Source organism: Eptesicus fuscus, chromosome 12 (assembly GCF_027574615.1).
Source record: "Eptesicus fuscus isolate TK198812 chromosome 12, DD_ASM_mEF_20220401, whole genome shotgun sequence".
Classification (NCBI taxonomy): domain Eukaryota; kingdom Metazoa; phylum Chordata; class Mammalia; order Chiroptera; family Vespertilionidae; genus Eptesicus; species Eptesicus fuscus.
Window position 1 is genome coordinate 14,937,178 of NC_072484.1, and position 12,500 is coordinate 14,949,677.

Below are 12,500 nucleotides of genomic sequence, written 5' to 3' on the forward strand. Positions count from 1 at the left end.
GACATCCCCCAAGGGGTCCCAGATTGCAAGAGGGCACAGGCCAGGCCGAGGGACCCCACTGGTGCACAATCGGGGCTGGGGAATGACGCGAGAGGTTGGCCAGCTGGGGAGGGATAATGGGAGGGCTCCAGGGCGTGTCTGGCCTTCTCACTCAGTCCCGATTGGCCGGACCCCAGCAGCAAGCTAACCTACCAGTCAGAGCGTCTGCCCCCTGGTGGTCAGTGCACGTCATAGCAACTGGTTGACTGGACGACTGTCTGCCCCCTGGTAGTCAGTGCACATCATAGTGAGCAGTTGAGCAGCCTTAGCATACATTAGCATATTACGCTTTGATTGGTTGAACAGACAACCAGGCAACTGGACACTTAGCATATTAGGCTTTTATTATATAGGATAATTTACCTAAGATTACAAATCAGAAATCATCTTGCTACCAGTATTTAGAAGCCAACCATGATTATTAATGATGTCCAACCCACCTCACACACTGGGTCCTCTGACACCCCTCTCAGAGCCCTCCTCGGCATTCCCAACTGATACACCAAGGAATTTCTTAACTTCTTGCTTCTTTCTAGAAAGAGAGTTAGGCTGTAACTACTTCATAACTAACACATCTTGCCTGTCATCGGTCAGCTGCAAGATACCCTAGTGAGTTACCACTTCCGAACTTTCTCCTGAACAGACTTCATTGGCATAGCTCTGTAGTGGGCATCCAGTGTTTGCAAAATGTGCTCAGTCATCCAGTCCAGGACTTTTGTTTGCTGGGATATTTTTGATTACTGCTTCAGTTTCATTACTGCTTCTACCTATTCAGGTTTTCTCATTCTTCCCTATTTAGTTTTGGAAGATTGTGTATGTCTAGGAATTTGTCCATTTCACCCAGGTTGTCCAGTTTGTTGGCATATGGTTGTTCATACTATGTCCTTACAATCCTTTGTGTTTCGGTTATGTCACTTGTTACTTTGCCTGTTTCATTTCTGATTTTATGTAATTGGGTCCTCTTTTTTTTCTTGATGAGTCTGATTAAAAGTTTGTCAATCTTGCTTATCTTTTCAAAGAGCCAGCTCTTGGTTTCATTGATCTTTTGTATTGTTTTTTTTTTGTTTTGTTGTTGTTTTTTAGTCTCTATGTCATTTATTTCCACTCTGGTTTTTATTATTTTCTTCCTTCTACAGACTCTGCACTTTTCTTGTTGTTCTCTTTCTAATTCTTTTAGATTTAGGGTTAAACTGTTTATTTGAGCTTTTTCTTGTAGCTTGAGGTAGGCCTGTAATGCTGTGAACTTCCCTCCTAGGACTGCTTCTGCTATTGCTCATACATTTTGGATTGTTGTATGTTCATTTTCATTTGTTTCCAGGAAGTTTATGATACCTTTCTTGATCTCATTGGTAATCCATTCATTGTTACATACTATTTAGCCTCAGTGTGCTTGAATGTTTTTATTGTAGTTGATTTCTAGTTTGATGCCATTGTGATCTGAGAAAATGCTTGATATGATTTCAGTCTTCTTGAATTTGTTAAGAATTTTTTTTTCTAGCATTTAAGAATGTTCCATGTGCACTTAAGAAGAATGCCACTTTTGGATGAAATGCTCTGTAGTTATCAATTAAATCCATCTGATCTATTGTGCCGTTTAAGTTTGCTGTTTCCTTGTTGATTTTTGTCTGGAATAACTTACCTAGTGATGTCATTGGGATGTTAAAGTCCCTTACTATGACTGTATTGCTATCGATTTCTTCCGTAAAGTCTTCCAAGACTTTTAAAAACATATATAGGTACTTCTATGTTGGGTGTCTATATATTTACAAGGGTTATATTTTCTTGTTGTATCAACCCCTTTAGTATTATGTGGTGACCTTCTTTGTCTCTTTTTATGGCCTTTGTTTAGAAGTCAATTTTGTCAGACCTAAGTATTACCTTGTTAATGTCTCGGGAAATTGTTCTGTGAATATTTTTGTGAGGTTTTTGTTTGTTTATTTTTGTTTGCTTATTTCTGTTGCTAGTGAAATGGACAGTTAGCATAATCTTTAAACATAAATAGACCATTAAAAGTGCTATTTCTAAGGATGTAAAAGAAACAATGATCACAGGCCATTGAAGAGGTAAAGAAAACCCAAAACTGTTGTTGATTTGAATAAAGGAAAAGCAGTTAGCTTGTGACAGCATTTCGGAGGCGTGATAAGTGAAAAAGCTAAGATGCTGCATGCCAGCTTCCTGAAAGACACCCCTAGAATGAGTGCTGGAAGTGATTCATTTAAGACTAGTAGGGGGTGGTTTGATAAAGTTAAGAAAAGAAGTGTTTGCTTATAGATTAAACAATACGTTAGACATCTAAAGCCAAATATTACAATTTTACATCTAAGGAAGGTTAAAACAGGTAATCATTTGGGGGTCTGGTACAAAGTAATTCAATTTACATTATTTCTAATGGGAAAAAATGATTCAGTTTTCGAACAGATTGATTCTTGAACAGCCTTCTTGAACTGAATTAACACATTGAGGATGGATCATGAGAATTCTCGCTTCATACTAGTATTACACAGTGTTTTACAAAGTATCATACTTCAAAAAGATATTAGCTTGTAAGAACATGTAATAAATAACTTCAAAATGCAATAGGTATTTAATTTTAAAGCATGCCTTGAACATTTATGTAAAACGTTTTTTGTACTCGTTCAATAGAAACTTATTTGGTCACTCGGTAAAGCTAGCAATAAAACTACTGGTCCGCAATGTGTTAAGTTCAAGATCTGAGGTTCCACTGTATACCTAATTCCAGTAATGACAAACAAGTGGTCTTGTACTTCACTGTATGTCAGACACTATATTATTTTGCTAAGCATTTCTTGGTGAAACGGGAAATTAGGTAGATGGTGTCTGTCGTCTCTCTTTCTCTACCTTCTGATAGCCCAACCCCTTTTCCTTTTGAATTTTCCTTAACTGTCTGTACAGCAAAACTAATATTAAGTTGATATAATTTACCCTGCTTTGTCAAGAACATAAGACTAAAAAAAAAAAAAAACTACAAAAAACGGAAAGCAGTCATGAGAGAGTTAATCTGCAGACCGCTGTTCACAATGCTTGTTTATATTCAAGTATAATGATATTTTTCATTCCGTGGAAGTTAGCTTTTTCATTTAGGCAAATCTCTCCTGCGTAAGTATTCACCTGCGGGAGAATAACCAGGCATAGTTTGATGTTTTTTATCTAAGATAAAATAATTATAAAGATTCCCTTTCATGGTCATAAAATAAGTAAAACATGTTGTCTCTTATTTAAAGTTTCTAACTTATAAGAAGAAAAATGTGTTTCCCTTTCCTGTGTGCAGGCCCCTCGTTCAGAAGCTCTCACCATTCTCGGTTCTCTCGTCTGCTTTCCCAACGTCTACCAGAAGATCCCTCTGCTGCAGTCCGTGCCGGAAGTTGGTGAAGTCATCACAGGAACCGAAGATGTCAAGGTACATAATGCACTTGACTAAATCTCAAGTTTAGAACTTTACCATTCTAGCTCAATGGCTGTCTCTTCCATTATTACACAGTGACCTGATTATCTAAAAGTTTTGTTATATCATTTAAATGTTTCAATAGTTGTGTTTTTTAGAGGGCTGTTTTAGGGAGATTAAATGTATGAGATTCAGAGAATACTATAGTTAAAACTGATAGGTTCCTCAGGTATTTTTTATTAGATCTGTTTATCATGCCTATGGGTCATAACTAGGTAACAAATCATCCTTTATAATAATTTTATTGGTTTAATTATGCTGCATTAGTGCATCAAATGAATTTATTTAAAACAATAATTGAATAAGCTAAATATTCAATTTCATTGCTGGCCTGATTAATTCCTACTAATAATTTGAAATTCCAAATTATTCCTTAGAGAATACAAGTAAACATTTGTTCTCTCCTCTGCTGATTTTGGGGCAAACAAAAGTGCATTTCAAATCTCAGAATCGATCAATCTGCTATCTACCTGTAGCATATAATTACAATAAATAATTGAGTGTGCTATATGTAATCCAATTAAAGTAAAATAAAACCAGGGATTTCCTGTCTGGAAGTCTCGCTGGCTTTGCTACATTTTTGTTGTATGTCCAGGAATTCTGTTGTCTAGACCAGCTTAGTTGCCCAGGGGCTCCCCCTGAGTCCCGTGTTTCCTCCCCCAGGTTCCTGGGTCCATTAGGAGCTCCTAACTGCCTGGAACAGTCAGAACATGCGGGAAACCAACTACTAAACAGAGTTTTAATTTTACTTAATTGTGTTTTTTTAGCATTACCTCATAAATATTTTACTGAAGAATGCCACAGAGGAACCAAGTGAATGTGCAAGGTAAATGTTGAATAAAATATAAACCATTTTACATTTTTATGATATACATTTGTGTGTAAACACAATTTTACTAAACACATTCTTTCACATTATCCTTACACTAAAAAGTATAACAAATATTATATCAGGAAAATGCTTCACTTAATTTTTTCCAGTTTCTAGTGTGATTCCTTCATTGAGTTATGATTTATTTAGAAACATATTTCTTAATTTCCAAACATGGTTATTTCTATTTATTTTTTTGCTACTGATGAGTTAATTGCATTGTGGGTCAGAAATGCTGTCTGCCTGATAATAGTCTTAGAAATTGTTGAGGGGGGGTTGATGACAAATATGTGATACCTTAATCAATAAAGTAATTAAAAAAAATTGTTGAAATTTGCCTTATGACCCTATCTGTAGTCAGTTTTTGCAAATGTCTCATACATGCTTGAAAAACAGTGCATATATACATTGTTCTCCAGTTGTTGGGTATAGTATTCTAGATGTGTCTAATGAAATTTTTTATATAATTCCAAGTTGTATAGATTTTAGTGGATTGAACAGAGTCTGGGTTAATCTGGGGGAAAATAATGTTATTAATTTTTTTAATCGTGTCCTTTAAATATTCCATAATATTTTTAGTTTTTTATCACTTGATCATTTACTGAGAAAAATACATTAAAATCTCCCTGTGTATCTGTTCATTTTTGTTTTATATATATTTGAAGCTATGTTATTAGCTGCAAAGAACTTGAGTTAGATCTATAGTGAATTAAATGTTTTATATTTATGTAGTGACCCTTTTGATCTCTAAGGGTAATTTTTTTATCTTAAAGACCACTTGTCTGATACTGAGCCAGCTATTTTTTAATAATAATTTCTATCCTTTTAAATTTAATCTTTCTGTATTCTTCTCTTTTAAATTCTCTTTTTGCAAAAACTGTAAATCTTTCATCTATTTTTTTTTTTTACTTTGTTATTGGCCCTTCCCAGTATTTCATTTTCCCCCTCTCCTTGCCTTCATTTTCCCCCTCTCCTTTTATTCTTTCTTCCTCCTTCCTTCCTATTCATTCTTGTTTCCTTCCTTGTTTTCTTTTTCTTTTTTCTCCACATTCTATTTATTACACCTGTTTTTTTAGAAGTCATAGATACCCTTTCAGTTCTTTTAAAGGTTACCTTAGAAATGTTAATATGCATACTTACCTTACTAATTCTGAAGTTAGTCTATCTTTACCCTCAACATTGCCAGTTTCTTAAAACACAGTCTTCTGATTTTGCTTCTCCACCACTACACCTGCTCTTTCCCTGTCTCCCTCTTCTCCCTAAACCTTTGAATGTTGAGTGACTTGATTCTTCTCTCTCTGTGACCTTCTAGATGTTCTTATTCATTCTAATCAGAAATTAAATTCCACCTACCTGCTGATGATATTTAATTTATTTACCTGGACCCTACTGTGAGCCCATAATATATTCAGGCTTATATATTAAACTGCTTACTTAATATCTCAACTAGGCTATCTTAACATATCCAAACTTAACACACTGTAATAAACCACTGAGTCTTCTGACTGTCTCCCAGACTGCATCTTAGTAAATGGTACCATCGTCTAACTAGATTTTTTAATACAGAAGTTTGGGGAAAATTCTTTATTTTTCCATTTCCCTTAACCACCATATTGAACCCTTCAACAAGTGTTGACAGCACTTTTTTTCAAACCCTTTTCCTTGAGTGTAGAAAGTCAGATTTCTTTAATAGAAATGATATGGTCAGTCTTTCTTAGTTGTGTATAAAAGGAATCAGACAATGAAATTAAGGGAAGGTAAGTGTAGATAAATACACAGACTTAAATATGATTGAGATTTCAAATAAATGGAGGAGTCTTAAAGAATGTAGTATACTTGTGAGTGATGATTTAGAAAAATTAAGAAAAAAATTAGAAGTTTTGTTGTATAAATTGGAGTGGTATGAGATGGTACTAAACAGGAGAGTGTGTTGGAATACAGAGGAGAGTAAAAGCAGTATTGCCATTAGCTAAAAAAAGAAAAAAAAGTCTTGATAGATAAAACTCATTAAGGATCACAAAGGACATTCTTGGGATACAGAGAATCTTAATTGGCAAGGATACCTAGGCTTGAGGAATAATTGAGAGTATTAGAATTGGAAGATGCTAAATGGGAATGTTAAATAATAAATTTCAAAGTGAGAAAATAGCATGGAAGAGCTCTTATAAGCTAGTGTGGCTTTAAAACTCAAAGCAAGTGAGAGTAGTTTAGATTATAAAACCATTTTATGGGTCACAAATGTTCTCCATAGTGCAAAGCTAATAGTTACAGAGTAATGCAGGTCCTAGAAATGAGAGATCTTTGCCCTTAACAAATTACCTTTTACAAATAGGTTAATGGGTTGTAAAAAAAATCATTCATATACTAGTACACACACTCCTAAACATATACACACATGCACACAAAGAAAGAGAGGCTCTTAAAATGGTAAAAAAAATGAAGTTTTTTTATATAATTCCAAATTGTATAGATTTTAGTGGATTGAACAGAGTCTGGGTTAATTAGTACCTGGGAATATAGAGTAATATATGCAAACTAAGAATGCAAAGTACAGTTTCTAGATGAAAATAAGCAAAGGAATTAGGCAAGAGAAGAGATAGATTTAGACAGTTCTGTACAGGAAGGAATCCAGGGTTAAAATAGTGTGGAACTCCTGATAATGCTGGTGTTGGAGAAATAGAAATGGCCGGGCACAGCTTGTAAACTGAGTTGCATTGCTTTACTGAGTGAATTTTGGTAGAAGGTGACACAATCTTCAAAGGATTTTTAATGTGCTTGTTCTGATGCACTTAGTCTATCCTAATTTAAAGAGGTGAGAATCCAATGAAACTTAGTGGTTTTAAAACCTCAAAATATATTGATTTTAATTGTGGAATTATATTGAATACAAATGAACTTTCAGTGTAGAGAGCTGAGCAGTATGTCCATTGTGATTGGCAGTGGATGTGACCTCTTTTTACAAAGAACGAATACACATTACAGCCAATGTCTGATTCTGAGTAGTGGTTTGAATCCACTTTTTGTTCTGAAAATAAGCAGTTTTGGGAGCAAATATTTTAATTGTGTGTATGTCGGCATTCATAAAAAAAGATAACAGGCATATGACTTTTTTGGTTGTTGTAAAAGATAGTTGAATATATCAGTTGCAAAGAGAATTACTATTTAAAATTGATTTGTAATTGAGAAAGGTAATTTGTAAAGGACTGTGCAACTCAAAAACTATTTTGTCTTAATACATTGCTTAAGAGAAATAACAGTGAGACTTATTTTGAAAGTTGTATTTAAATATTCTTTACAATAAAATATAGGATCTGTCTTCTATTTGCGATAGGTGTTGTGTATCTTATTTTAAGGAAAACAATTACAAACTCAATTTCTAACATCCTCATTTTTTATTTTTCCTCAAAAATATCTCGAAGCAGTAAAATGTACTTAAAATTAATTTAAACAAAGATAGGTTGATATGTTGATGGGCTGTGACATTAAAAGAAAATATACCATTTATTTTATTAAATATTGAATTACTAACCATTCTCAATATTTCTAATTGTCCTGAAAACTGGTCTATGTAAGGTACCTTACCTTTTTTTCTCAAGAAGACATTTTGTTAATGTAAATTTTGCTACTTTTTAAAAATATTTTGTCATTTGAAAATACCAAGAAAATTTGGTCCAGGAATTAAATTAAAACATTAAGTTTCATGCAAGTCTCCCTCCTTTTTTCTTTCTGAAAAGATGCATTGCCATTTGCTCCCTCGGGGTCTGGATATGTGAAGAACTTGCACAGTGTACGAGCCATCCTCAGCTGAAAGAGGCCATCAATGTGATAGGTGTCACTTTGAAGGTATTACCAGCTCATGATGTACATTTGACATTAAGCCATATTCTAGGTTTTCAACCAGTTTTTATTTGAATTAGCCCCATTTCCCCCCCTCCATTACCAAGAGGGTGTTTTTTAAAAATGTATTTTTATTGATTCAGAGAGGAAGAGAGAGTGAGAGAGAGATAGAAATACCAATGATGAGAGAGAGTCATCAATCGGCTGCCTTCTGCACACCCCCCACTGGGAATCGAACTGTGACCTCCTGGTTCATAGGTCAGCACCTAACCACTGAGCCATGCCAGCAGGGCACCAAAAGGGTATTTTTAATTTAAAAATATATATTTTTCTGAGAGCCATGGTGAATATTCTGTGAGGTTCTCAAGAGAGGCCACCAATGGCTGCTTCCCGACTGGCCACTGCAACCGGTCCTCCAGTCTGAGCATTTCTAGACCAAGTTCAGTGGCAAATTGGGTTCCCCTGGTAGCTGGGCATTTCCTGTGGCAAGCAGGACACCTGGTGGGAATGACAATAAAGTGGGATTTTGTGCGCTGGCCTCATAGGTGGGACTAGGAGAGACATAACAGTCCTGATTATGACCTTGAGTGCTTACAGTCCAGCTGGGCTTTGGGCACTCTTAGGACATCTTTCTGCCTTTGCTTTGTTAATGAAAAGAAGAACTGCCATTTACCGGGTACTCATGCTGGGCCTGATTCATGCTAAAGTCTCTGAGTGCTTTGGTTAACCTTCATGACAGCACTGAGGTAGATGTCACAATCTTTGTGTCACTCCAAGGGAAGGCAAGGCCAGGGAATTCAGATTGTGATCCCACAGCCATGCATGCATAAGTGATGGAACCAGCACTGAGAGCTGATCTGTGTGGCATGAAAGACAAAAGTCAACTTTTACACGCACTGTGAGGCCACTTTTTAAACCAGAGCTTAAATTCTGCTGGGTCCTTTCCTGGCTCCTGCTTAGAAATGATGGTACGAATTTTAGCATTGCTGTTAGTACACCCCTGGAATGAATAAGTGGCCAGCCCCTGGCAGGCACTGTGCCGAAGGTTTGTGGAAGTTCTCCATTGCTAGGTAATTTTCCATTTTACAGTGGAGGAACTGAGGTGCAGAGGAGTTAAAGAACTTGTTCCAGGCTCTAGAGCAAGCATGTCAAACTCGCAGCTGGCGGGCCGCATGCCTCATGGCGGGCCGCGAGTTTGACATGCTTGCTCTAGAGCGACAACCTGGCCTTGCTGAATTCTGAACTGTCTGTCTATCACCTACATCCAGGCTCTTGCCAGCCCTTCTCTGCTGTCTGCCACATGCTGCTCTAATAATAACAGCCATTGCAGCTGGCGCTGTGACAGTCCTCACCAGGCCATCGGCAGCCCCTGTGCTGCCTTTTGTGTGTCAGCCCCACAGGATAACGCCAGTGTTCCCCTGCCCGTGTCTCAGCATCGAGCCCTCTGGTCTGGCCCCTGCCTTCCTTGGTAGCCTGATTTAATGGCAACCCTCCTCACCCACCACTCTTCCTGGCCAAACTCAATGCTCCTGTTCCCTAGGTGTGCCCTCTGACCTCCTCCCTCTGTCACCCTGTCCTCTCCCTTCCCTCCTCAACATCACTTGGGATTGCCCTTATGTCTTGAGAGCTGGAGAAACGCTTGCTGGTGATCCCTGTGGAGAGAAATTGAAAATTAATTAAACCAAGATTATCACTTAGGAGTGCTCCCTCTGCCCTGAGAAGGGAACTGAACCCTGACCCTGGTCATTGTGTTTAATCCTTAGAACTGTCACATAAGGTGAAGGGTTATTACCAGCTCTGCTTTACAGATGAGGAAAATGAGTTTATTGAGAATAATAGAGCTTGTCAGGGTCAAACCCAAGATACTCTGGCCTCATGTCTGGGCTTTGTCACAAATGTGGCGTGCAGGATACTCTCGCTGACTCCCAAAGCCATGGAGAAATATTCACGTATAAAAGTGGAAAAAGTTGGGTATCAATTGTGTATCTGTAGTATCCAGTTCATTTTTTTAATATTTTATTTTTTCAATTCTAAGATCTGTTTTTCAAATTTGAATTTTTCTTAAATCTAGAAATGTATATTTAATGTAATATGCCCCCCCATCTTTACCCCTTTCCTGGAAAAGATGTTAATAATTTGATATTATCTTGAAATTAATGAGATGTACAGATGTACATATCTATATATTTATGTAGTATAGAAGAGAGATGGAAATTGGTAACAAGAGAAAAAGAATATGAGGGTTTATATTTTTTCTTTTTATTTATACAAATTTTCAAAAATTTCTATAAATATGAGGAAAAACATAAGGCAACAGAAAAATATGTACCTGCCCTTAACTCTGTCACAAGTGTTCCAGCACAGTGCATGGATGTGGATCTGCCTCTCCTGTACATTCTGTTACTATTTCCATTTTAGAAATAAAAGAGAAGGTGACTAAGGAAAGCCAAGGAACCTCTCTTGCTCCAGCTTGAATGAAGTAGTCTTTAAAAATGTACAAAAGATCAATGAAAACCAAGAGCTGTTTCTTTTAAAAGATAAACAAGATTGGCAAACCTTCAATCAAACTCATCAAAAAGAGAGAGAGAGAAAGAGAAAGAGGAAGAGAGAGAGAGAGAGAGAGAGAGAGAGAGAGAGAGAGAGAGAGAGAGAGAACCCAAATAAATAAACTCAGAAATGAAAGAGTAAAAGTAACAACTGATTCCACAGAAATACAAGGGATTTTAGGAAAATATTAATGAATGATTGTATGCCAACAAATTGGACAATCTGGACAAAATGGATAAATTCCTAAAAACATGCAATCTTCCAAAACTGAATCAGGAAGAATCAGAGAATCTGAATAGATAGATTACAACTAGTGAAATTGAAGCAGCAATAAAAACACTCCCAACAAATAAAAGTCCTGGACCAGATGCCTTCACAGATGGATTTTACCAAATATTCAAAGAAGAACTAACACCTATCCTTCTCAAACTTCCAAAAAATTCAAGAGGAGGGAAAACTCCCAAGCTTATTTTACGAGGCCAGCATTACCCTAATTCCAAAACCAGATAAAACCATGACAAAGAAAGGAAGTTGTAGGCCAATATATCTGATAAACATAGATGCTAAAATCCTCAACAAAGTATTAGCAAATGGGATCCAGCAATATATTAAAAAGATCATACACCATGACCAAGTGCGATTTATTCCAGGGATGCAAAGCTGGTACGATATTCACAAATAAATAAATGTGATACATTATCTAAACAAATTGAAAGTCAAAAACCACATGATCACATCAATAGACACAGAAAAAGCATTCAACAAAATCTAACACCCTTTTTTGATAAAAACTGTCAGCAAAGTGGGAATAGATCATATCTCATCATAATGAAGGCCATATATGACAAACATATAGCCAACATCACACTCAAAAACCAAAACTGTTTCCCCTTAGAACAGGAAGAAGACAGGGATGTCCACTTTCACCACTCTTATTCAACATAGTACTGGAAGTCCTAGCCACAGGGATCAGACAAGAAGAAGAAATAAAAGGCATCCAAATTGGAAAGGAGGAAGTAGAACTCTCATTATTTGCATATGATATGATATTGTACATAGAAAACCCTAAAGACTCCACCAGAAAACTACTAAATTTAATAAATGACAAACATAACAGATCAGCTCAGACAGCCATTAATGTCATAAAGAAACGATAGCAGGGGGACAGGATGAAACGGAAGAGCTAGAGTGGGTGGACTGCAACTTTGTGTGGGTATGGTGGCTGTGCTATGATCTAAAAGATATGACAGCATCAGCCGAATGCAGATCTGGAAAATGAGTGCCCCAGGCAAACAAGGAGCAGGTGTAAAGGCCCTGGGGCAGAAGTAAGCCAGAGTGTTGGAGGGATGAGAGATGCCCATGAGAATCAGGTCATCTGAGGCCTGGATGGCTGGTTGACAGTGTGAAGAGCCCTTGAGTGCAGATGCTCTTACCCTGAGTTTACCTTGCACCTGTCAGGAAGGGGTAGTCAGTAACTGTTTATTCTGTAGAATTAAATTAATCACCTTCTTCCTTATCCTCTACATTAGTCAATGAAGTGCTAAAGGTTAGCTTTTCTGTGTTGTTTGTGTGGTATCCAAGTCAGTTGGTGTCTGCTTCATGTGACTTGGAGCTCCTTGGTGTGGAAATAACTAAGCTACGTATCCAGAGGTTTCCCTAGACAGGGACACAGAGTCATTGGCAAAGGTATAGGTGGCAGTGTAGCCCAAGGTTCTGGCCAGGGTGCCCTGCCTTTCATGCACC

General features: G+C 37.0%; 1 protein-coding gene across 1 annotated transcript in view; it reads left to right on the forward strand.

The window, feature by feature from the left end:
* The window catches only part of RALGAPA2 (Ral GTPase activating protein catalytic subunit alpha 2), a 288,867-nt gene that overhangs the window by 157,286 nt on the left and 119,081 nt on the right, over positions 1-12,500 (forward strand). The window contains exons 25-27 of the mRNA XM_028144951.2: positions 3,329-3,457; positions 4,270-4,328; positions 8,108-8,216. Of these exons, the coding sequence (XP_028000752.2) occupies positions 3,329-3,457; positions 4,270-4,328; positions 8,108-8,216 (297 nt within the window). The remainder of the gene's footprint in view (positions 1-3,328; positions 3,458-4,269; positions 4,329-8,107; positions 8,217-12,500) is intronic.